At 44.8% G+C, this 27,435-nt stretch overlaps 1 protein-coding gene across 1 annotated transcript in view; it reads left to right on the top strand.

The window, feature by feature from the left end:
- The first annotated feature begins 1,082 nt into the window (after positions 1-1,082).
- ITGA8 (integrin subunit alpha 8) overlaps positions 1,083-27,435 on the top strand; it is a 242,237-nt gene continuing 215,884 nt past the window's right edge. The window contains exons 1-2 of the mRNA XM_075552439.1: positions 1,083-1,499; positions 2,148-2,281. Coding sequence (XP_075408554.1) covers positions 1,264-1,499; positions 2,148-2,281 — 370 coding nt within the window. The 5' untranslated portion in view covers positions 1,083-1,263. The remainder of the gene's footprint in view (positions 1,500-2,147; positions 2,282-27,435) is intronic.

Raw genomic sequence — 27,435 nt, 5'->3', positions numbered from 1 at the left:
TGAAGCATGAATGCAAGCAGAGCCCACCCGGCGCCCTCTACTGCCGCGCAGTCAACTGTGAGTCCCCTCATTGCTAGCATGAAGAGGGACCAGAAGAACAAAATGGGCTCAAGTAGAAAGAAAATGTTTTGAAAAGGATGATGGCAACAAATGTACACATGTGCTTGACACAGTGGAAGATGGATGGATTGCGATACCACCTGTCAGAGCCCCAATAAAATGATTTTTTTTAAATAAAGAGGGTCAAGAAGATAAGAGTATCAAGTCATTTAATAGGCCCAACGGTCCGTTGAGAAGACGTTGGAGAGTGTAAGACATGACAAAATGATCATAATTTATAAATTATCAAAGGTTCCTGAGGGAGGGGTGGAGGGGAGGGAGGGGGAAAATGAGGAGCGGATACCAAGGGCTCAAGTGGACAGCAAATGTCTTGAGAATGATGAGGGCGACAAAGGTACAAATGTGCTTGACACAATGGATGGATGGATGGATGGATGGATGGATGGATGGATGGATGGATGGATGGATGGATGGATGGATAGATGGATGGATGGATGGATTATGATATGAGTTGCACGAGTCCCCAATAAAATGATTTTTTTAAAAAGAAGACCCAAATAAAATCTCACTGTTGAATTAGATCCCTCTGCAGGGACACGAGGGGGGCCTGCAGAGGAGTCATTGCATATAAACTCCAAAGAAGAACCGAAGTATCAGCCATGAGCGGTTGCTGATGTTGCCTACGTGTGGCCTCCCTCCGCCTCCTGGTGCGCACGCTTTCCACCTTCCGTCCCAGTCGCGCATCTGGGGGACATCGGAGCCAACGCTAGTCCCTCGTGGGAAGAGGGTGTCCCAAGGACAGACGCTTGCTAGGACGTGGCGTACATCCCAAACGCGGACTCTCCTTGCCAGGCCACTGCACGAGACCGCCAGGACTGGGCCGCCCGCCGCCCAGCATCAGCGGTGGCCAAGGGTCCTGGGCGCCCGGCGCAGCGCGCGGATCCCGCCGCCAGAGGGTGCCCCGAGCGCGCCCAGCCGCCCCCCGCCCCGCTGCCCGCCGAGGGCTCGGCGCGCGCTGCCTGGGCCAGCCCCCGAGCCGGGCCCGGGGACGGAGGCGGGAGGAGACCGCAGGGGACGCACGGCTGAGCGCCCGGGCTGTCACCACGGACCCGCCGCTCGCTCCGTCCCGGGACGCCGGCTTCGGGGACCCCCCCGGCCGCCACCCCATCGCTCGTTCCGGCCAGGCTCCCGGGCTCCCGCTCCATGCTGAGCACCCTCCTGGGTCGGAGGGCGATGCCTGCCCGCGCCAGTGGCGGTCTGGCGGCGTGCCGGGCACCGCCGCTCGCGCCGCTCTGGTGCTTTTCGGCCGTCCTGGGGATGCTGTGGTCCCCAGTCTCCCAGGCGTTCAACCTGGACGTGGAGAAGCTCACGGTGTACAGCGGCCCCGAGGGCAGCTACTTCGGCTATGCCGTGGACTTCCACCTACCTGATGCGCGCACGTAAGTCGGGGCTCCTGGGGAGTTGGCCCTGGGGCGCGGGCTCTGTCCGGCGCCCAGGGTGCGGGGTGGGGGGGACCCGCATCGTGCCCTGCAGCCTGTGGCTGAAAATCTGCCCTGCTTCCCACTTGGGGACCCATCCCGCCTCCCAGCCTGTGCCATCCCCTCCCTTCCCTGCTAGGTGTGAGCCTTTGTGTGAGTTTTGAACTCGAGCCTGACACTTGCTGGGGGAGCTCTTTGTACCTAGACCTTTAAACACCTTAGAAGGAAGAGACCGGGACCCAGCAGTCTGAAGTCAGGGAGAACCAGGACGACATCCTGGACGGGTGATCCATAGCCTGTGACAATGAAGGGTCTGAGCACAAGCCCTGTCTGCGACAAGCAGCTGGGCTCTGTCCTGCCAGCCTTTTCTCTCTTCGCTCATCTCCCTGGACCTAGGGAAGAATTAGGACCATTTACATCGTCTTCTAAATCCAGTTTCCAACACCCGTAGGTTTCCAGGAGCAATCAAAGCTGACAATCAGCGCCCATCATAAATACTTCCCCCCCAACCCCCACCTCCAGGTCGCCCTGCACTCCCCACGACAGAGACTACATTTCGTTCTCAGTTTTATGATACCCAACGAGTGACTCTCTCCATCCCTTTTACAGAGCGAGTGTCTTAGTGGGGGCTCCCAAAGCCAACACCAGCCAGCCGGATATCTTGGAAGGGGGCGCCGTCTATTACTGTCCCTGGCCAGCCGAGGGGTCTGCTCAGTGCAAACAGATACCATTTGACACCACCAGTAAGTGATCTTTGTCATTCTGAGCTACAGGGGTCCTCGTTTCAAAAGAGAGCCTTCCTGGAGTCAGCTTCCCACTTTTCTTTGTACTTTGTGGCCTGAAGGGGGTGTTGGGTCTGTAGGGCCTGATGAAACCATTTAGAGAGCCTGCTAGCAGGTCTTTGGTCTCCCGAGGACGACACATGCTAGTAACCGTCCCTTAGTATCCTGAGATGAGCACTTCTGAGAGGACGACCCCTTTGAAGAAGTAGGCACGTTGCACCCTAACCTGAGCAAAAGTGCTACCCATAAGGTCAGCAGTTTGAAACCAACAGTCACTCGGAGGGAGAAAGACGAGGCTGACTTCTCACTACCCGACAGGGGCAGTTGACCTGTGTCCTACAGGATCACTATAACTTGGCTTTGAGTCAATGGCAGTGCGTTTGGTTTGTTTGACTTTAACCTTGATCTCAGAGGGAATGCAGTTGCTTCCCGCGGGCAGCTGTAGGAAAAGACACACCATACCCGCATGTTTTCCGTGCCCGGGCTCTAAGACAAGGCTCAGCTGCGGTAGACCCAGACTTCACTCCATGTTGCTGCTTAATTCTTTACAGAAAGACAGACTTTTCTTCCAAAATATTGGACATTGGATGCAAACGAGTACAGGCAGAGTGTGGATGGATTACATTCATTTCCAAACTCTCTAGACAGATGTTTCTTATTTAATTAAAGGCAAAATGCATTTTAAACAATCCAGGCTGGTTAGGTTTTCCCTGGTGTTTTCTCTTTGGGTCCTGAGAAAATAATTGAAAAAGCAATGCTTCCAAAAACATTAAGCTTGAATGTTTTAATTTGTATCACCCAAACATTGTGAATGCAAAGGTACACACCATCAGAAGGCAAATATCTCTTTCCTTCTGAGAACTGTGAATCGATCAACTCAAATAATTTTCTTATGTGAACACAAATATGAAAAGGCATCATTATTGATTTCTTTTTGTTACATCGGTGTAATTTTAGAATTTATGAATGTCCCTTTCCCCAGATTTTTGATGAAGTTGAATTGGGTGGCTTGCATCTGTTGCTTTGACTAATTTGTATCTTTTCCCTCTTAAATTTCTGTGAATTGAAAATCATTTTGAAGGGGAAAAAAACCTCATCCAAGCATTATTTTAATTATGATAAAATTAGAAAAAGCATTCTTAAATTATGGATTCCTTAAATAGCTGATGCAACACAGATAACTTGTATTATCATTTTTTGCTAAATATATAGAATTTAGGTACCATTTTGCCAAACAATTCCATTTTTTCCTACCATTTAATTTTAAATTTAGTTTCCAGAAATTGGAAAAACTAAGCCTCTTGATGTTAACTTGAAAATTCTTCAGTCAATTTTTTTTAAATCAGAACGTCAGCTGCTCTTTAGTTACAGACTTATAACTTGAGAACAATCTTCTTAAATCAGAAGAACTAAGCACTTAAAAATAAAACTAATGCCCTTTGAATGATCCATATCAAATCCTTTGTACTTTATAAAGCATTTTAAAGTTAGACTTTGAAAAATAAAGGTATAAAATCATCGGTATTATTTGAATTTAAGTTAGCTTGACAAATATTTCCATGTTGAGGCCTATTTAATGGTTTTTTGTCAAGAAGTAATCTATACTCAAATTTATGACTTTAACCACCCTTGGCAACATACCTGTAACATAGCAAATTAGAATCTAGTAGCATGTTTTTCAGAACTAATGTTTGGCCATAAGAGTCATACCTGAATGCCTTCCTAAATATGAACCCCAGTGGATATCATGGTTTGTTCAATGAGAACAAGAGAACACAGACATCCATCCGTATGAATGTTTTAGTCCTGGCCACCAGTTGAAATCTTCAATGTTATGTTAAAAATAGGTATTAGTTTTAAAACATTCTTTCTGCAGCAGTTGTGTGGATCTTTGAATTCTCTCTCCCATAGAGAACTAATGCTGAAAGATTGTGCTTTGGTTTCCAGACTAACCCACAGGAATGTCCTTAACCCTTATTGAAATGGAATTGTATTCACACGAAAACAGAGGAGGACGCATGAGCACAATGTCCAGCAATTCAACAAGTAGAAGCATAAGAATCTTAAGAACGGGCCCATTTTAATTGGAGAAAGATGAGGCATGGATTGTACCTCTTGGACAGGTTCTGCAGAAGACATCTGGATATCTGACAGGGCCTTAGAAATGAATGTTGTTGGTTCTACAGCATGTTTTACCCCCAAATATGTTTTCTTTTTTTCCCTGGAAGAATAGATGTACTTACCCTACTATTAGAGTTATCCATCATTATCATTGTGATTTTGGGTTTCATAAATAGAACAAAATAAAGAAGGAAAGAAATGAGCTGGAACTGGGGGTGGGAGAGTCAGAGTGAAGAGCTCCAACACAGTTTGAAGAAACAAATGTTCATGATGGAATGAACACTGTGGAGAGTTTTATTGAGGAAGTAGTCAGAGTTGATCAAGAAAATTCACCATATCAGCCATCAGGGGGTACTGTGGGCCCAGGAACTTTGGTTGCTATTGGGAATGGCAGTTTAAAAAAAAAAAAAAAAGCACCGGAGAAGCGCAGCTCAGATGTTTGCTACTGAGTGGGAACTAGGACTCTGTCTCACTCTACCAGGTATTTTAAGTGTGCGTCCCAAGACCGTGGACCTGGCAGGCGCAACCTCTGATGAGAAGCCAAGGAAAAGAGAAAGGATAGAAGAAGCCGCTCTGAATAGGAGTCAGTAATACAGTGAATGACACGATGAATCTGTCAAACAAAACAACCACACACAATCTATTTATGAATGGGGAAGCTGACCTCAGTGTTGTGATATATCCAACACCAGGCATGGTAAGCAGCTGAGGCAGGCTTGTAGTTGACATCTGCCTCCTCCCAAACCCCAAACCAACTCAGGGCGGTCATGTTGGGGCTGTGCCAGCAACCCTGTGGGTCTGGGTAGGACTGCACCCCCGTGAGTTTCTGAGACAGAAATGGTTTGCAGGAGTAGAAAACCCTGTCTTTCTCTTGAGGAGCGGCTGGTGGTTTCAAACTGTGGAACTTGCAGATCACAGTCCAATGCCTAATAGCCACTATGTCACCGCCAGGGCTCCTAGCCCACTCCATAGCCTGCATATTCACATTACTCTGCCTTCCTTCTATAAAGGGGAATTGGCTCTAACAGAATGCAAATCTGACTGCTGGGTGCCCTGATGCCCCAGTCAGCTTGCATGGTGCTGAAGCGCTGCCTGTTTCCCCTACGTCTGTCTCTGCTTCCCCAGCTCAACATTAACTTTAAAGAATCCAATACAGGGACCTTTCAGAGTCAGAATTGATCTCATCAGAATACAACAACGAAGAAAAGCTCTGAAAGGGGGAAAAAAAGAGTTTTGGTGGAAAGTTGTGGAAACCAGAAGATGATAGAAGAAGCCATCGTCTTACTGGGAAATCCTGGTTGTGCTTACCCCCTCGGAGTCTCTGGCTGCTAACAGAAAGGTTGAAGGCTCAAATTCACACGGAGGAGCTCCAGAAGAAAGACTTGGTGAAAAAGGAGCCATTGAAAGCCCCATGGAGTATGGCTCTCCTCTAGGACGGGGGAGGACCGCCACACAATGGAGTCAGTGCTAAGGCCACTGCTTTATGGTGTGTGCTCCTGTTTGCTAAGCTTCTTCTACCAAGGCCCCCTCCGTCCCCAGTCAGCTGCCTCCAGAGTTACTCTTTGCCCTGTAGCAATATCTTTACAGTTTTCTCACAAAAAGGGGGAAGAAGCAACCTCTGCTTGACAAAGCAATGGCTCTGAGCGAGGGACTCCCACCAAGTGACATTCAGGTGACATAGGGTGAGGTGTTGGGCACACACGTCGACCACATTGCAAATATTCCTCAGTGCTTTTATCATGCACCTGAATCAAAGCCATCCCAAGTAAATTTGACCTTTTCATGAAGTTGTTCCAAATTATTCAGGCCCCTGGGAATGTCTATAATTCAGTGGCCTGCCGTGGTAACTTACTCAATTCTCTCAGCCTCAGCACTCAAACCAAACTCTGAATCTGGTTTGAGATTCTGTGCCTCAGTTTGTTTAGGCTCAACTGCCTTAAAACAACAACGAAACTCGACATTTTAGTTTTGGGGGAAAAAAGTTCATTAAGTATCTTTTTTTTTTTTTTCCTGATTGTCTAACTTGACCTTCAAAAAAAAAAAAGCTACTTCTTAGGACAAAGGAACTACTTTTCATGGTAGATACAGAAACAGAGGAAGATTGGACTAGCCCAGCATGTCAGATGCATGAATACTATTAAAATCTGTGGTCCTTTCAAGTATGGAGAAAGGAAACTCTGGGGAAGCAGATGGTGGTGGGGGAGGGGCAAAGAGTAGATAATTTCCCTGCTCTGCACAAAATCAACTGGTTCCGAAAAAGCACTTCTCCCCTCTCCCTTTCTTCCTTCAACAGTAAAAGTCCTCCTCATCGCCAAACTGATTTCTTTCACTTTTTGTCCCCAGAATACTCTAAACCATACCCATGTTTTAAACAACTCCAAACATCCCAGCTGCCAAATTCGTGTCTCTTGTTTCTAAGTTCTTACTGAGGCTCATTCCTATTTCTTTCTTCTTTCCTCTACACTTTCCAAACCAATTGGTCCATAAATATGCACTAATAAGATGCCACATCTCCTCACCTCTGACGGAAACAGAATGGAAGAAACACACCACCTTTTGGAATCACGGAAGGACAAAACACAGCAATTGTAACAACAGCACATTGCACAAATACGGGATTTTTATAAACCTTTGCATGAAAGAGATAGTGGCATGTGCTAATTAGTGATGGTAATCATCACCACACTAATAATAACTGAGCGACAGTAGGGCTGGGAGCCCTTCCACAACTAGAGAACCACATACAAAGTGAACAGGAAGGGGTAGGAGGTGCCAGCAAGATTTGGAAGTCATCTGAGCAAGTCAACTAGCATTTGCCTGGCCTTAATTTAGTATCTTTGCTTTTGAAGAAAATAAAGAAAAATTTAAAATGGTAGACAATTTGGTTAAGATGTTTCAAAGCTTGGGCATGGTAAAAAAAATTTTTTTTTGAGTTGCATTTTTAGACCGGAAGCCTTTGTTTTGGGGGTCTGTTTTATTTTGTGTTGAATGTGCCCACAATAAGAAGCAGCTCAAAGCATCTGGCGCGGTGACTGGCATGGGGTTGTTTGATAGTGTCAGTTTTGCCCTTTTTCTCATGTAAGGTTTGGGAAACATATTGATCACATAAATTTGGCTTTCTAGGTCTTTCAGAAAGAAATCACTTTTTGTTCAGGAACAAAGGAAGGAAAAATGCGGGTCAGAATTACTCCAGGACATGGCAGCTGAAAGAACAGGGCTGTGGCTGCCCTGAGCAACCTCAGAAGGTTGTGTTCTAGGAAGTGCAACTGGAGGGTGAAAAAAGAAACATTGAACGCTGCCGAGTTTAGAGTCATGTTTCCTACTCAGAAACAGGCATATGTGCATGAGTGCACGTGTGTGTGTTATTGTTGTTGTTAGGTGCCTTCAAGTTGGTTCCGACTCATGGGGACTCTGTAAACACTGCCCAGCCTTGCTTCATTATCAAAACTGTTCTTATGTTTCCGCTTGTCATTGCAGCCACTGTGTCAGTCCATCTTGTCCGTACGGGCCTTTCTCTTTTCCACTGCATTCTCTTGTACTAAGGGTGTGTGTGTGTGTGTGTGTGTGTGTGTGTGTGTGTGTGTGTGTTGTTGCTAGGTAATGTTGGGTCGCTTTTCAACTTTTATCAACCCCACATCACAAAATCGATCTACCTGGTGGGGTTTCCTTGGCTGTACTGTTTAGGGGGGCAGGTTGCTGCATCCTTCTCGGGCACAGCGCTGTTGGGTTCAAACTGCAGCCTTGTCCGTGAGCCACGGAGCACATAGCCATTCACGGGGTCACCAGGGCCCCCACGCGAACGTAATCAGACGTGCAGAGAGGTCATGCTGCTAAGCACTGATGCCGTGCGTCGGAAAGGCAGGTTTAAGTGGATCTCTTTCCCACTCTGGAGTAATTCACCTCACGGTAGCCTGCCGATGCTGACCCGATAGAAGAGGCCAGCATCTCAAGGCTTTGCTTTAAAGGGGCTCGGACTGCCTGCCACAGGACAGAACACAGCCCAGCCCTGCTACGCGAGGCGAGGAGGCAGCTGTCCAGTTCCTCTATCACATAGAAACCGAGGAAGCAATTAGGAAAAGAAAGTCCTTGAAACTCCAACTAGAAATGGGAACCAGATCTGCTCTACGGCTAGTGGAGCCGTATGAGCATCAGGCGCCTGATGCTTAATCTGCAAAAATTCTTTCAAGAAGCCGGAGCTCTGCGGGATGGAACAGGCTTCCAAGCGATTGGCAGGAATAGGCCAGGCAGCAGCTGCAGCATTCTGGGAGAAATGTAGCCACGAGTGCTAAGGTTCTTCTGAAAGAAAAACCCACTGGCATTTAAGCTGCCCAGCTGAGAGGTGTACATTTAAACTGTAACCTGTTTCACAGAAGGGATTCCGCACCTGTGAATTGTGCGGCCAAAGAGAATTAATTGTCCGCATGCCCTCAGCGCTCAGCTCAGGTGTGGCCTGAATGAAGCCATGGAGATCCAGGAGCCTGGATATTTCAGACGAATCACCTAAGGAATGAACAGTCCAAGATTTATGAAAAGGGTGTATTCATCCTTTAAGCAGCCAGTATGCTTAAGGATATTTTAAAATAGATCCCTTTGCATTTCAAAATTAATTGTAAATATAGCATTAGAGAAACACATTGATTGCATAAAGCAGGGTGTACCAGTAGGATGACATCCTAAACATGATTAAAAGTCATTCAATTCTGTCTTACGTTAGAAGGAGATTTAAGATAGACGCGCACGCAAACCATGATTTCCCAATGAGTGATTTATACGTAAGCATACGATCTACGTCACCAGTGGTATTCTGTTACAGAGGTCAGGCAGGCACCTCTCACACAAATGTCACCCAGCTGGTCTGAAGAGATAGACAGAGCATCACCTCAGCCAGTCCGAAAGGCCAGCATCCCGATCGCTACAGTTAAGGGTATCACTCCAAAGACCTGTCCGATAGAGGAGGCTCTAAATCCTGAACTGCTGGCGAACATCATCTGGTACCCTTCTATTTGTTTAAGTAAACACAAAGCATGCCTGGACTGCCTGCTGTCCTACAGGGCGGCACAGAACTGCTCGGTGAGGTTCCCGTGACTCTCAGACCACCTAATTTCTCTCCCTCGGAGCGACTGAATTGCTGACCTCTTGGTTCGCAGCCCAGTCTTATCCCACCGCACCACCAGTGCTCCTGAAAATAAGGTTTGAAGCACACACCCCAAAAAAATAAATCTTGGTAGAAATAATTTCCAGGCATTAAAAATAAGTGCGAAGAATTTATTATAAACCATCAAACCAAAAAACCAAACTCACTGCCATCAAGCTAATGCTGACTGATAGGGACCCTACCGGACTGGGTAGGACTGCCCCATGATTTCCAAGACCATAAATCTTTCTAGGAATAGAGAACCCCACGTTCTCCCTCAGAAAGGCTAGTGGGTTTGACCTGCTGACCTTGCGAATTGCAGCTCAATGTGTAACCACTGTGCCGGCATCAGCCCACCGGACTTGAGGGATGAGGATGGAATGAAACTGTGTTGGACCTTGACTGTGCCAGTGGATACAATTGTGTGTGTTTGTCATAATCCAGAAGACTGTACAGCACCAAGAGGGAGTTTCATGGTTGCAAACAAAAGCAAAACAAAGAGGGGGAAAAATGGTTTGAATGTTATGAAGAATGCTAGAGAGTTATGTATTGCCCATGGTGATTACATTTGGCTGTGTGGCCATTGCGCTCAGCGTCTTAGTTAGAATGAGGGAAGGTCTCAGCTGCATTCTTGAATGGGAGCACCTTTTCCAGGTACAGGACAGGACAGAGATGAAGCTGCTTGCCCTAAATAAGGATGGACCACTAAGAGGCCGTTCATCGTCATTCTCAAATAGAGGATAACATGCTCAGCATATGTTTGGGAAGAGAGCTGTAGGTGACAGCATATTGGGTAAGACCAAATGATTGCATGGAAGTGTCATCTTGTGTAATTCCCATCTCAAGCATGAGACCTCTCATTGGCAGGCACCAAACTGAAGAGATGGCAATTCAAACTCCGACTTGTGGTTACCAGTTAGTGTGGCTGGGTTGCGGGCTATTTACTAACATGAGCTCCGTTTTATTCTTCAACTCTGGTAGTTGACACAGGGACACAGGTTTGAATATAATGCTGCCCTGATTTCTAGAACATACAGACATGTAGCTCTGGTGGTATTGTGGGTTATGAATTAGGCTTCTAACTGCAAGGTCAGTGGTTCCAAACCACCAGCCACTCCTTGGGAAAATGATGAGGCTCTCCACTTGAGTAAAGACTTGGAATCTCATAAGCCCACAGAGGCAGTTCTGCCCTATCCTGCAGGGTTTTTATGAGTCAGAATTGACTCAGTGGCAGTGAGCTTGGGCAGGGATGAGAGAAAAGGGCACACATCAGTACTATGGGAATAGACTTATTCAGGACCTTATTCAACCTATGCTCTACACAGCTACTCACACCTCGTGGAAGCTAACTCCCCATAGGCAGACGCAATGACATATTTGTCCCAGTTTCTCCCCCAGTGATTTACCCACATGTCTTGCTACACTGCTGCTTACACAGCTTGTTCCTTCCATCCAGGACAGCAGAGCACTCCATGGCTTATCTTCTGAGCCCAATAAACAAGTCTTACTGACACACACAAGTCCCACTCACCCTGGCCCCTGGCCTTGGGTCTCTTTCTTAGCCTTCCAGAACATCTTATCTCCTGGCAATGATTCTCTGGTGCTCCTGGCTTCTCTCTTCCTGTAATGCCCAGCAAGACATACAGATGTTTTTATTAGACAATTGTCTCAAATCCTTTTTTAAAAATTATTTGTGTTCTAAGAAAGGGGACATAACACTAAAAACCAAAAAGCCTAACTTTTGATTAATAACAATATGATAAAATCGCACAATTGACTGTTATGTAACCATGAAAATGTGGTCTAGGAAGAGTCAATATTAATGTGGAAATGCTTCTAGGTACGTGCAAAGTGAAAAACCTGGCACTCCAAAGTGCATTTACAACCTTTCACTGAAAGTGTGTGGTAAGGGCAAGGCAACAAAAGAGACTGTCTTTGGAAAATGCAACTAAGACAGAGTTGGTTTTTTTTTTAACCTTCTCTCCTAATGTGCTTTTCTTATTATTTAATATCAGGACAATATTCATATATATAAGGTGCAGAAAAATCCAGGTTGTGCTATCAAGTTCATTGAAGTGCTACAGAGGTGAATGTTTAAGACAAACACAAAAGTTATTTATTGGGCGATGAAGCAGCCTTGGTGGCTCATTGCTTAAGTGCTGCCAATCAAAAAGTCAGCGTGAACCCAGCAGCAGCTGTATGGGAGAAGGTGTGTTAGGCAGGGTTCTCTAGAGAAACGAAACCGGGATGCTTATGATTTTATATATGTATAAGATGTTAGGTTTATACAGCAAGAAGAAATATAACAGTTAATTAGTCCACACAGCAGTACAGAGGGTTCAGTTCAACTCACTTCCATGGAACAGTTAATATACTGGAAGTCCAACTCACATGGGCTACTGGGTCCAAGGTCAAGGAAGCAGACAGCAGAGCCCTCCTCAGGAAAGGCAAGCAGAGTGTGCCCAAAGGCAGCAAGAAGCAGAATGGAGCACCAACAGTCAGTAGCTTGGGAGCTTAGCAAAGCAGGCCCAAAAGGGATATCGAACACAAGCAATGCAAGGCAACAGGATCACCAGCCTTAAGCTCTAGCAACTAGATCTATGGATTGGCCTAGCCCACAGGTAGTATAGCTCACAGGTTGAGGCAGAGAATGAACTACAGCAGCAGAATGCATGCTTCAGGATGATCTGATCACCAGAGAGCAAGGGAGAGGGTGGCAGGTAATATAGAGCCATTGATCTCTTTCCCTCCAATCAAACTGAAATCTGATTAATCACATATGTTTCTATTGGTCAGGTAGGCACAATAAACCTACCTATCAAAAAAGGTGTGGCAGTCTGCTCTTGTAAAGATTTACAGCTTTGGAAACCAGTTGTACCCCATCCTTTGGATTTAATGTGAGTTGGAATGGACTTGATGGCCTTAGGTTTGGTTTCTTTCTGTATTGGATGATGGCAATCTCATTGCTCTCTTTTGTCTCCGGTGTAGATGGTAGTGTAGTTTAGAAAAGTACCTGTTTAACTTCAAGTGCTTTTATTTCAAAATACTGAAGACAAAGGATATTTCTGGTAGCAAAATCATGTCAGGATAAGCAGATTCAGGTGGAATATCACCTGCTTGCATTCTAGATGGTCTCATCAGTGGAAGGATCTTCAGAGAGTCTGGGATGATGGTTTTGACAGCCTTTAAGATCGCTGAGGAGGTTAGATTTGATTCTGTGTATGCTTGGCTGAGTTGAGCATATTGGAGAAATTAACTCACAATCTGATCATACTATGATTGGCTCATATAACTTTATATAAGAAGTCATTACCTCCCAGTACTTCGCTGAAAACAAAATGGTTGCATAAGCAAATGTGGTGAAGAAAGCGGATGGTGCCCGGCTATCAAAAGATATAGCGTCTGGGGTCTTAAAGGTTTGAAATTAAACATGTTAAGCAGGGGTGCAACAAGCCCACATGGAAGAAGCACAGCAGCCTGTGCAATCATGAGGTGTTGACGGGATCTGGCATCACAAGATCCCAAACAAGCAAAACCCCAAAAAACCATATTGTTGAGAATGAGGAGGGTTGGAGAAGAGACCCAAAACCCATCTGTAGACAATGAGACATCCCCACCTAGAAGAGTCTCAAGGAAGGGATGAGTCAACCAGGGGGCAGTGTAGCATACAATATTCCTCTGGTTCCTTTAGGCATCCTGGTCCCCCATTATCATGGCCCTAGTCCTGCCATTCACTGTGGGCCAGACCAGCGGATGTACACAGATACAGATAAGAGATAAGAGCTCATGACACAGAGGACCTGATGCAAAGGGCTTAAGTGGAGAGCAAATGCTTTGAAAATGATTAGGGCACAGAATGTACGGATGTGCTTTATACAATTGATGTATGTATATGTATGGATTGTGATAAGAGTTGTATGAGCCCCTAATAAAATGTTTTTAAAAAAGAGAGCTCATTACACATGGAATCCAACAACAGGAATGGGAGTAGCGATAGCAGGAGGATAGGGGGAAGGTGGGACGAGGAGGGGAGGAAGGGGGAACTGATCACAAGGATCAACACATAACCACCACCCCACCCCCTAAGGGGGACGAACAACAGAAACTACAGGGGAAGGGAGATAGCAGTTGGTGTAAGATACACAAATAATAATAATTTATCATTTATCAAGGCTTCTTGAGGGTGGGAAGGATGGAGAGGGAGGGGAAAAAAGAGAAGCTAATACCAAGGACTCGAATAGAAAGTAAATATTTAGAAAATAATGATGGTAACTTATGTACAATTATCTTCATACAATTGATGTATGGGTTGTTATAAGAGCTCTAAGAGCCCCTAATAAAATGAGCTTTTAATTAATTAAGAAAGAAAAGACCATTGCAAACATCAGGTGGCCCAGCTACTTACTGCTGCTCAGTTAGCTCCCAATTTTGGTAATCCCATGTGCAGGGAAATTAAACAAAAACCTGTTCAAAGTGATTGCAACATACATGCTTCCATTGCCAGATGGTGGTAGCATGTGGGGTGTATTGGTCAGGAATTCAGCCCAAGTCTTCCACATGGGTGATGGGACTGAGTCAACACTGCCTCTTAGGGTGACCATAAGTCTAGGTAGTCTTGTGAACTTGATCATATGAGAGTATTAGATAGAGTCAAAACATCCACGAACACTCTTTCCTGCTCTGTTTTGGAGATACATTCATGAGTTTCTATGATCCTGCAATCATCCTGTGATCCTGTCACAAAGCAATATTCACATTCACAAATTGAATCGGTGTTTAGTTCTTGATGAGTGTATGAAATAATGAGATGGTTTTCATTTGGGCCATGGCCTATATATGTATCAAGGACAAGTTTTAATCCATTTAAAGGATTTCTTAGAGATACATGGTTTCACTCAATCCTAAGTAAACGTTGCAACTATTCTGTTGAGTCCAGATGTGTCTGTTTTCATAAATTAAGGATTTCAATGTGTCAACATACTTGTCAACAGTATTGGTGGAGCAGGGAAGAATGAGCGGTTGGCAGGGAGTGTGAGAAGGCTGAAAATGTGAAAGCTGGTAGAGCATTTCCTCAATCTCTTGTGCAGAGCACGAGTCTTTTGGGATAGCGTGATGGAAACAAAGAAAGCTTCCGTGTTGGCCAATCTTGAGTTCTCTCCCCTTCCAAGGGATTCACAATGTACTTTCTCCTAGAACAATCACAACTCACGAACTAAAGAAACCCACTGGAGTTCTGGGATGGAACACTCACCAGCATTCATGGTTTCTTCTCACGTTTCTTAAACCAGAGTCTGCCCAGATGCTTCCATGGTGACAAATACCCAGTTCCCTGATGTCCTTGAGAAGAGAGGTGCCACACGCTTCCAAGATCATTCCTATCAGGGGAGGGCGTGAGGCTAATTGACCCAGCCTCTTATGATTTAAAAGTTGCCCTCATTCCTTCCCAGATTTTGTAGGCTAAGGTATGCCTAAGAGGTTGGTGGCCAGCTTATTTTAATATATGTAGTTTTCTCCTTTTCTTTCAACATTGTAGGAGCTTTAGTGGCATAATGACTTAAACGTTTGACTGCTAACCACAAGGTTGGTAGTTCAAACACACCAGTCTTCTAAGGTTGTCTACGTCTGTAAAGCTTTAGTTTTGGAAACCCTTTGGAGCAGTTTCACTCTGTCCTAGATGGTTACAGTGAAAGTTAGGTTTATTGTGCCAACACGGCCAATAGAAACACGTGGGATTAACAAGGTCGCAGTTTGATTGGAGGGCAAAGAGATAAATGGCTCTGCAAGGCTTGGCCCCTCTCACTTTGTTGGTGATTAGAGTGTGCTGTTGCTTTAGCTAGTTCTCTGCCTTAACCTGTGAGCTCCACCACCTGTGGGTCAGGCCAACCGGTGAATGATGTTGCTGGAGCTTGAGGCTCCTTGGAGACCTGCTTCGCCACTCGGTGCGTACATCGCATGAGCTTGGAGCTGGTGGATCCTGTCACCCTGCATGGTTTGCATTCACTATCCCATCCTGGCTTGCTTCACAAAGCTGCCAAGTGACTGACTGTTGCTGACCCACTCTTCTGCTTGCTGCCTGTGGGCACACTCTGCTTGCCTTGCCCCAGGGCTGACTCTGCTGTCTGTTTCCTTAACCTTGGACCCTGCAACCCATGTGAGTTGAAGGACTTCCAGTATATTAACTGTTCCATGGAAGTGAGTTGAACTAAATCCTCTGTATTGCTGGGTGGACTAATTAGCTGTTGTATGACTTCTTACTGTATAAATCTATCTATCTGTCTGTCTGTCTGTCTATCGAATCATTTAAGTGTCCTAGTTTTGTTTCTCTAGAGAACTCAGTCACTATGAGTCAGAATTGATTCAATACAAGTGGCCATCAACATCATATAGTACATATTTTAGGAGACACACCAAAATAGCATGATTATTTTGGGCTGCGGTATTCCGACACTTACAGCAGGAAACAGAGTCATGACAAAGAAATGAAGATGTTCTCTGTCTGAAGATAAAAGATATGCCTGAGACTAATATATAATCAGCCCTCAATGTGCTCCGCCCAACTCTCATTACCTACCAGCAATGTGAACTATGCTATTAGATGACTTGACTGGGAGCTTTGTACCACAACATCTTCTGGCAACAAGGATGAGATATTGATGAAAATAAAACCACGCAGGGAAAAGCAGTGTAAATACATGTTCAATTGGTATTGGGAAACCAGTTTATATAGTTTTCTTCCCGAAACTGAATCATATCCTGTATTTAAAACCGTTACTTTGAGGTCATCTTGAAAGGATTTATGTCAGTGGATGTGCTTCCTGGGATTCCTATGCAGAAAGGTTTTCATTATTTCTTGAAGCAAATAAAGTATGGACTACTAAACAGAAGCATGCTGTATTCTTGACAATCGGATGGTGACATACATCCCAGCGGAGCGTCCTCCATCGCTCCAGCTACATCTAAGATTAAGATACTTGCTCCCATGGAATTATTCCAAGTGTCAGAAAACAGAGAGATGAAAAATTTAGGAGCCTTAAGGAGCTAAAGGCAAATCCCTGGTAGAGAATGACAAGAGATGGTGCTGACCATGTAAGGCCCACTGGCTCGTATAGCGTTTTGTAAACCTGGTCTTAAGCAATTTGGTTTCTTAGCCAGAACTCTGGTTTCAGGATACAGAATGAATTTGCAGCAACAGAGGCTAGAGGAAATGTTGATCCCGCTGGAGAAAAGGCCGCAGGGAGGGGAGGAATAGATGGGATCGCGGGATTGAATTTGGGAGTGCAGAAAAGACCGTGGTCAAGGATCCATCCCAACCTTCTGGCCTGGTTAACTGGCTGCAGTTTTGCTAGCTATCAAATAGTGAACAAGACAGACACCTTCCCCATCCATCCTCACAATAGTCAAGGTCAGAAAGAAGTGGACTAGTACCTGGCAAGTCTTATTCAGTAGTGAGTGCCTCAGGGAAATGTCTTCAGAGTGTGCCTCACTGGAAGGGAGGACGTAAGAGTGATGCGTGTGGGACTGTAAGTGCCTCTGTCCCTGTGGGTGGGTGGGTGGGGGGGAGGATGGAGGAGGGGTAACAGTGAAAACCGATCCAGCCACAATGATTGCTGTGAAATGACTGTAGTCTATGAAGGTAGAATTGATGTCTCCATCGAGCCAACCCAACTCTAATGGGTTCTTCTTCTTGGACGTTTGCACCCTAGTGTAGTTGTGTGCCATGGAGCCAATTCTGGTTCAGAGCAACCCCTTGTGATGGAGTAGAACACCCCCAAGGTTGTTCTGGGGCAGGGTCACTATGAGTTGGCATCTCCTCGACATCATTGAAGGTTGTTTTTTTTTACAGCAAACAAATTGATTGTTGGGTCTTTCTCCCACAGAGCTACTGGGTGGATTCGAACCCCCTACCCCCCACCAACTTTTCATTTAGCAGCCAGATGGCTGTTGCACCACCAGGACTTCTTTGTATTATATAGTAAGGTGCTTTTTGTTTGCTTGTTTTCTGGGTCATTTTAAATTTGATCTGTTTTCTACAGGGCATAATATTTGCTGTCACAAACAGCTTAGCATTTGCTTTGGGTGAGATTTTCTTAATGCTCTTGTCTTGTATCATTTTCTTAATTCTCTTATCTTGTATCATTTTCTTTTCTAGTGACATATAAACAAGCAAAACAGCACCCCCCAATAAACATTCACTTACATTGTACAAAAGTCCATATATAATTCCAGAACAAATCTTACATCAGAACCAAGTCAAGTGACATGTGAAAAACAACTGGTGGTTTCAACTGATGCTACAGGATATAGAACAACTCATTTGCATTTATTACTAAACAAACATCTGAAGAACATAGGCTAGACACTATCAGTGATTAAAACCAGGGAATTGGAAGCCTGAGCTCACTTCTAGGGAAGACAATACAGACATGGAAATAATTATAGCACAAAATCTCTATTTCCACTCAGAGCAGAAAACCATGAGAGAGATTATTGTATTCCAACCTCAACTACTGATATCTCAAACATGTATTTATGAACAGAACTATTACTGTAATAAGTGGCAAAGGAACATGCCATATCTGACCTCTTCTGGCTTCCCTATTGTCAGAGGCAGGTTATCAGACATATGCCCTCAAGCTCCATCTTTCTTTGTCCTGTTTTGACACCAACAATCCCTCCCTCAGCACTTTAGTCTTTATGGGTTCAAGAATCATTGCCTTCTCGGTGGGCTTGATCCAGAGCAATGTATCCAAGAGGAAATACTGAGAGCGATATGGAGGGTGAGCATGATGGTGGGTGTGTTAGTCTGTGTAGAACAGAGAAACAAATCCATAGAAACTCCTACATGTATAAGAGAGATTTTTATATAAAGGGTAGTTGTACATTTAGAAAGCATCCCAACCCAGGGGATGTCTGAACTTAACCCAAATGTCCGATAATCTATTAAATCCTCTTCAGACTCACAAAGCACATGCAATGGTGCCGATTGCAGGAAGATCACAGGCCAGTGGGTATGAAGTCTTGTGGGTCCAGCGGCGTTGTAAGCATCTCAGTGCTGGCAGGGGTCTCCATGTGGCTTCTCCAGTTCCCAGGTCTTGGGGTCTATCAGCGTAGTGCCATGTGTCTTGTCAGTAGAGCATCTCAAAGTAGTGAGGGGAGAGAGAGAGAGAGAGAGAGAGAGAGAGAGAGAGAGAGAGAGAGAGAGAGAGAGAGAGAGAGAGAGTCTTTCTCACCTTCCAAGGAGGAAATTTAGTAATTCCCAGGACCCTTAGGGGAAGGCCATGCCCTCTCAGAAGCCTCATTGGCTATATCCTGATTGACAGACTAGACTCCACCCCTATACTCTTAATCTTCAAAATGACACCAGATTATGGACCTACCACAGTGGGATAGGAGGAAGGTGAAAGGAAATAAAGGAAAGAAATGGGAGGCAAAACTACTTTTAGAGGTATAGCTATAGGCAAGTATATATGTAAATATATTAATTTATACTGAAAGGATAGAAACCAATATACATATATTTATATGATAAGTATTAAGATAGCAGATGGACTTTGGGTCTCTACTCAAGGCCTCCCTTAACACAAGAACACTTTGTTCTGATCACCCAGCACTCTTTGATACTCACCTCCCCGACACGGTTGCTGAAGACAAAATGGATGCATAAGAAAATGTGATGAAGCGAGCAGATGGTGCCTGGCTATCAAAAACTATAGCATCTGGAGTCTTATAGGCTTAAGGTCAAACAAGCGGCCATCTAGCAGGGAAGTAAATAAGCCTACGTGGAAGAAGCACACCAGGCTACATGATCATGAGGTCTCTCCGGGATCAGGCAACAGGTATCAAAAGACACAAAACAAACAACAATAATGATGAGAAAGAGGGGGGTCCGAGTGGAGACCCAAATCTCATCTGTAGACAATTGGATATCCCCCCACAGAAGTGGTATAAGAAAGGGATGATTCAAGGTGCAGAATAGCACTGACAAATCACACATCATTCCTCTAGTTCCTGAATGCTTCCTTCCCCCACTATCATGACCCAATTCTACCTTACAAATCTGGCTAGACCGGAGAACACACATTAGTAAAGATAAGAGCTCTCAGGACATGGAATTCAGAACAGATAAATCCCTCAGGAAGAGTAGTGGGGGGATCGCTATCATGAGGGTAGGAGGCTAGGCAGGGAGGGGGCAATGAGAAAGAGGAATATCCATCACAACACTGGATATATAGCACCCCTCCCCCTGCCAACGTGGACAAATAACAGAAATGTGGGTGAAGGGAGATAATGACCAGTGTAAGATACGAAATAATAATAACAATATATAATTGATCAAGGATTCATGATTGCAGGAGGGCGAGGGACTGAGGGGGGGAAAGAGGAGCTTATACCAAGGGCTTAACTGTGAAATACTCCCCCACCCCACCTCCAAGATGTCTTCTAAAAGCATCTAGCCCACTTCAATGTCATCAAGGTGATTCAGATTCCGGGAATTTAGTGCACCTGTTTCCTAGGGTTTTCAAGACGCTGACTCTTTACAGGAACAGTTGGCCTCATTTTGCTTCTGGGGAGTGGTTGGTGGGTTTGAACCAGTGAAGACGCAGTCAGCGCTCCCATGTTTGTCCTACAGTCTCACCAAAGCTCCTTAGAAGCATCTACTGACTCCCTTCCCCACAGCTGTCAGTATGAGATATGAACATAATAATAATTTATAATTGCTCAAGGGGTCACTAGTTGCGGGGGGGATTGGGTGAGGGAGGGTAAAAAGAGGAGCTGATACCTAGGGCTCAAATAGAAAGTAAATGTTTAGAAAATAATGAAGACTATTTATGTACAAATATGGCTGATACAATTGATGTGTGAATTGTTCTAAGAGCTGTAACAGCCCCCAATAAAATGATCTTTTAATTAAAAAATAATCATCTACTGAACTTCACTAGCATTTGGCTATGTATGAACCCACACGTTAGAGTACTGTGGTTGTCGGAGCACATCATTTAAAAGGCACCCTGGCAGCCCAACATTGAGCACTCAGCTGCTGAGAAGTTGGTGACTGAAACTCACCCAGAGGCTCAGAGGGAGAAAGACTTAGTGGTCTGAGCTGTTCTATTTTGTCACCTGGGGTTGCTCTAAACAGCTTGATAGCAGCTGACAAGGACAACTTAAAAGATTTGGGATTTCCAGGAAAAGAAACTAGAGAGATCAGCCCAGAAGCCTCTGAAAGGCCGGCTGGGTTTAGCTAACTGAACAGCCGCTGTCTCCAGGGAGCACGATGCTTGTTTTCCATTTAACTTCTTTCTACAAGGTCTGCAATTTTATATGATTTGGCATTTTTTTGCACATAACTTTGAATGAATTTCAATTTTGGAAAGGAAAAAAGGGGATTTGGACCCGACATTTCATTTATTTGTTCGTTTGTGTATTGCCCCCAACATTTTGTTTTATTTTTAACAGTAACATTTTTAAAATTCTTTTTAAAATCATTTTACTGGGGGCTCACACAACTCTTCTCACAATCCATACATTCATCCATTGTGTCAAGCACATTTTAAGGAAGTGATTTGGACAAGTTGCCAATAGGAAGGAAATGAATTTCACAAGCGAACTGTCATGTTTGAAGGCCAAAGAGTGGCCCCACGGAGGCTCAGTGGGGAACAGAAAGAGAAGTTACCTTAAGTGGAAAGGAAGCAGGCTGCTAAGACAGGCCCCAGTCTTGGTGTGTAGGGTATTTTGATTTGACCTGTTAGGTAAAGGTGGGACTCTTAGTGTGTGTGTGTGTGTGTGTGTGTGTGTGTGTGTGTGTGTGTGTACATGGTGTGCATGCAAGGAGTCCTGGTGGCATAGTGGTTACACATTGAACTGCTAGCTGCAAGGTCAGTAGATCAAAACCAGCAGCTGCTCCTTGGGAGAAAAAGGAGATGTTCTACTCTCATAAAGAATTACAGTCTCTGAGACCTATCGGGGTAGCTCTACCTCTCTAGTGTCAATGTCAATCAAGATTGATTTGATGGCAGTGACTTTGAACTTTAGGCATAAAGGATTCTTGGTGAAGGGGTACAAAGTTAAGGCCTGGTGTGCTGAGCCATGTCATGACAGAGAACAGCCTATAGTGTTTTTCCAGCTGTGAGCGATATGGTAACAGACAACTAGTTAGATTCCCTTCTTTCTCTCGCAAAGCCTCTGAAAGGGTTCGCATGAAGTGTTTTGGGTAAATTGATGGCACCCAGCAACAACGGTGTACATGTACAACAGGAACTCGTTATACCAGGGGCTTTATAAAGGCTCAGGGAACGCTTCAATTCCTTTGAATTCCATTTTCCTAACACGTTTATGAAAACGCTCTTGGATAGGATGCCCATGTAACCAGAATACCACATTTTTGGAGCATTACAAGGGAAATGAACTTGCGTACTATTTTCTTGAGAGACTCCAAAATTCTCAACAAGGGGAAGGCTATCAGGGTATTCATTCATGATTTTTATTAATAGTTCTTGAATATTGCAAATGATGTGCTTAGGTGTTCAATTTTCTGTAGCGTAACCATCAATCCGGGTTCTTTACTTGGGTGCATTTCTTAGAAAGGGAGTTTTCTGGCCACAGCGCTTTGCTTTGGCAGCTTTATCTGTGAGCAGTCCTTGTTTGCGGTCCAGGGATCTTTTTGTTTGTAAAGATCATCCACAAGCTCTTAGCTATTTCCCCTGATGACAAATGTCTGGACAGCTCCTGCAGCGGCTTTAAGAAAATCCCTCAGGGGTGCTTCTAGAGGTCACAGAGGACTCGTCGGCTGTCAGTTCTAGGCCCAGGGTTTTATGAATCGTTTGCAAACAGCACCCAGTCTCTGCCAAACTACGGTCACGCCTGCGCCCATTCCAGTGCTGCTCTCCTCCCTTCCTGTGATCTAGCTTCACTTCTTGTAACTAGGAAACTAAACGATTAGAAAAACCTGCCAGTACCCCATGGGTGCACCCTATCATATGCTCCCTCACTCTCTCTCAGAAATGCATATTCCCAAGGGGGTGAAAGGAAGGCAAAACTGGTAAGTTTGCCTCCCCCTGGGATTTGTACCCAGACGGCCCTGGAAGCAAAGCTGTCAATTTCAGGGAGAGTTCTTCAAAGGCCAGAAATATCGGACTGAGCAGATAATTTAAAAATATATACTTAAATTTTTTTCAAACACAATTTCAATTGTACAGAAAATTTGTGTAATAGGTGTGGAATATTCCTCTATGTTCCCCTCCCCTTTTCTCCTTCATATTGTCTTCTATTATTATTAACATATCACATTAATTAATTCATGTCTATGGTTTGCATGAGGGTTTACTCTTTGTGTTGCACTGTCCTGTCTGTGGGTTTGACAGATTTGTGTTCCGTTGTCACCAGGACAGCACAGGGTAGAATCGTCAATTTTCTTTGGACTACTTTGATGTAGTCTTTTGATGCATGTACTGCGTTCTACTAAAAATAAGACTATTTTAGTAGGTGTCAGTCATCTATTACTCTTTTGCTGAAGCATTTTAAGGTACATAAGATGACTTATGATAACTAAAAATATCCTTCTTTTTAGTAGGCCCAGTCACATATGTGGTCTTCTACCGTGTGTGCTTTTTCATTATGTATGATAGAATGTCTTTTCTCTAATGGGTCTCCAGCCCGATTACACTAAAGGCACTAAGAATATGGATACGTCTGACACTATTACTAGATACGTCTGGTAAAAGCATGGATACGTCTGACACTATTACTAGAGAGGGTGGTGTGAATCCATGGTGTGAAATCACAAAGTTGATATCCACAATATCACCACCAATGGATGAAGTGCTGGTGGGAGGAGAGGCTCTAGGTGATCGTGTGCTTGCTATTTTCCAGCAGTTTTGTCAGGATGAGCAATATAGGTGTGTTAGTCTGGGTTGACTAGAGAAACAAATCCAGAGACACTCATATGTGTATATGAAAGAATTTTGTATACAAGAGCAATTAGATATTGAGAAAACCTCCCAGCCCAGTCCAGACCAAGTCCATAAGTCCAATATTAGCCCATATGCCCAATACCAATCTATAAATTCCTCTTCAGACTCATGCAACACATGCAACGATGCCAAATGCTGGAAGATTACAGGCCAGTGCATGGAAAGCCTTGTGGATCCAGTGGCAGTGGAAGCATCTCAGTGCTGGTGTGCATCTCCATGTGGCTCCTCCAGCTCCAGGCTCTGGCTGCATCCATGTAGTTTCATCAGGCTCACTGTCAGTAATGTCTCACAGGGAGTGAGCGCGTGTCCTACCTCCAGTGAGCTATTTATTTCCTTAGTGCCTCCAAATGAGGGCATCAAGCTGTGACCTGATTGAAAGGCTAAACTCCACCTTAAGTCTAAAATTGACAACAGATTACGTACTTACAACAACAGGGACACTGGCTGACTGGTCCTCCTCACAATAGAAAATGTGATCAAGGCAAGGGATAATCTCAGAACCCCAGAAGCACGTCTCAAGTGCCAAATAACAGACCGACAAAGCGTCTGTATGCGCTACAAATGGGAGGCTTCTCACCTCTAGTAAGATAGCTGACATTGTCGAAAACAAAATCCATCATATGAGTAGCTGAATTACAGCGTCAGGTGAATTGCAGGTCTAGAATGGTGTCTCATATTAAAGTAAGAGAATTAATTGGAAAGAAATGGGACCCTGAAACATGGGATGGCAATATATGAGTTGAGGATCTAGAAGGGCCCCCTAGACTAAAGTCAATTGAGCCACCCCAGTCAATAAATCCAGGCCCCCTCCCCCGAAGGGGTTAATCCACTATCAGTAAAACAACTCACACCCGAGCAGATTAACCAAACTCTTCAAGATGAAATGCCAGGTGGGGCTGCATGTGGAGCATTGCCTGGGGGAGATGCCTTAAAAGATATTGCTGAGAGCCCCAGGGAAACACCCCACCACCCATTATTTCCTCTAGACCTGTAACTAGAATTAAGTCTCAGAAAGTTCCTGTAGGGAAGGTTCAGCTGATGACTCAGGAAGAAGTACACTATAGCCATAAAGGTCTGCTTACGTTTTCTGATACGTAGAAGCAGAAGTCGGCGGGGGGAGGGGGGATAATCCATGGGAATGGTCACTAAGATTGTTTGATACTGGTGCAAGGAATGTAACATTAGACCAGTCTGAGTTCCTTGATATGGGACTCTAAGCTCAGATTCTTCCTTCAATGTCTCAGCAAGAGAGGTTAAGAGAGGATCCAATAGCTTATTTGGTTGGTTCACTGAAGCATGGGCTGCCAGATGGCCTAGATTAGACCAACTTGAGGTAGCTGACCTACCTTGGTACACTGTAGAAGACATCCAAAAGCGTAGGCAAATTGATATGTTGGAATGGATCTATCAGAATAATCCCATAGACCCACAAAGGGGGTGCCCCGAGGACATACCCTTCACCACAACCTTAAGGAGAAAGTTTGTGAAGGGACCCAGCATCTCTGAAGACCCCTGGGATTGCTATTTTATGGGCACCAGGAATAACTGAGAATAGCCCTATGTGAACTCTGACATTTGCCTACAGTGGTGCTGATTGGGCACCGTGGGGGTAGAGGGCAGGTGTCAGCACTGAATCAACAAGACAGGGTGGAGGTGGAAGAAAGACTAGCAGTATAAACCTTGCTGTTCATTACAATAACCGCATCCACCCCACCACGTCAAAGCAACCTGTCTAGTGTGGATTTATGGCACTGGCTATTTAGCCATGGTGTCCCTAGGAGTGAAATGCATGGGAAACCTACTAAATATTTACGTGATCTACACAGGCAGAAGAATGCTAGATCAGGTGACCAGCAGAATAGACAGTCACAGCCGCTCAATCAGTTCCCAACCCTGAGCCATTTTATGGAGCCACAACCCATTTAACTCACCTATTTGGCCTGTAAAAAAAAAAACAAAAACAACTGGAGGATTGTGGAAAATTACAGTGGATTATCATTAACTCAACCAGGTGGTGACTCCAATTGCAGCTTCCATACCAAATACGCTTTCATTGCTTTAGCAAATTAATATTTGTCCTGGTACTTGGTACGCAGCTATTGAGCTGGCCAATGCCTACTTCTCAATGCCAGCCTCAAATGACCACCAGAAGCAGTTTGCCTTCAGCTGGCAGAGGAAACAGTTCACTTTCACAATTCTCCCCCAGGGGTACATCAACTCTTCCACACTGTGCCGTAATTTAGTCCAAAAGGATCTTCATCTCTTGGCTCTTCCACAAAATGTCACACTAGTCCATTATATTGATGACGTTAGCTGATTTTACTCACTAAGGAGGATGTGTCAAAGACTCTAGAAACATTGGCACATTGTACAATTGTACATTGGTACATCTGCATGCAAGAAGTTGGAAAATCAACCCAACGATGATTCAGGCACCCTCCACTGATTCTTGGGCTATAACTAATGGCTTGGCTGGACGGTCAGGGAATTGCAAAGAACATGATTAGAAAATTGGTGACAAGGAGGTGTGGGGAAGAGGTATGTGGACATACCTCTCTGAATGAGCCAGAAAAGTAAAGATAATCGTGTCTACCCCCCTTACTGAAGGGTAGCGGGGAGGAGACGAGCCAGTCAGGGTTCAGGGTAGAAATGATGAAACATAGCTTTCCTCTAGTTCTTAAATGCTTCCTCCCCTATACTATCATGATCCCAATTCTACCTTACAAATCTGGCTAGACCAGAGCATATACATTGGTATAGATAGCAACTGGAAACACAGGGAATCCAGGACAGATGACTCCTTCAGGACCAGTGTTGAGAGTGGCAATGCCTGGAGGGCGGAGGGAATATGGGGTGGAAAGGGGGAACTGATGACAAGAATCTACGTATAGCCTCTTCACTGGGGGAAGGACAGCAGAGAAGTGGGTGGGGGGAGACGTCGGACAGTGTAACATATGACAAAATAATAATGATTTATGAATTATAAAGGGTTCATGAGGGAGGGGCAAGTGGGGAGGAAGGAGGGGAAATGAGGAGCTGAGATTAAGGGCTCAAGTTAAAGGCAGATGTTTTGAGAATGATGATGGCAACAAATGTGCTTGACACAATGGTTGTATGTATAGATTGTGAATTGTGATAAGAATTGTACCAGTCCCCAATAAAATGATTTTTAAAAAGATAATTGTGTCTCATGTGAATGCACACCACAGGGTCACCTCTGAAGAGGAGGACTTTAACAATCAGGTGGATAACATGACACACACTAGGGAGACTAGTCCTTTCTTCTACCACCCTTGTCATTGCCCAATGGGCTCATGAACAAAGTAGGCATGATGGCAGGGATGGAGTTTATACGTGGGTGCAACTATATGGATGGCCCCTCATCAAAACTGACTTGGCCACTGCCATTGCTGAGTGCCCCATCTCCCATCAGCAGAAGCCAACACTGAATCCAAGATATGGGACCATTCCTCAGGGAGATTAACCAGCAACCTGTTGGCAGGTTGATTACATAGGATCACTTCCGTCACAGAGAGTGCAGCGTTTCACTCTTCCTGGAATAGACACCTACTTTGGATATGGATTTTTCCTTCCTTGCATGAAATGCTTCTGCCAAAACTACCACTTGTGGACTTACTTAGAGAATGCCTTATCCACCAGCCTGGCATCCCACATAGCATTGCTTCCGATCAAGGACATCACTTCACAGCAAATGAAGTGCGGCAGTGGGCTTATGCCCATGGAATCCACTGATCATATCACGTTCCTCATCATCCTGAAGCTACTGGCTTGATAGAATGATGGAATGGCCTCCTAAAGACACAACCATGGCGCCAGCTAGGTGGCAACAATTTGCGGGGCTGGGGCAATGTTCTCGAGGAGGCTGTATCTAC

The sequence above is a fragment of the Tenrec ecaudatus genome, chromosome 6 (genome assembly GCF_050624435.1).
Source record: "Tenrec ecaudatus isolate mTenEca1 chromosome 6, mTenEca1.hap1, whole genome shotgun sequence".
In the NCBI taxonomy this organism is placed as follows: domain Eukaryota; kingdom Metazoa; phylum Chordata; class Mammalia; order Afrosoricida; family Tenrecidae; genus Tenrec; species Tenrec ecaudatus.
Note: the sequence above shows the minus strand (reverse complement) of the source record. Positions and strands in the feature narration are given on the sequence as shown.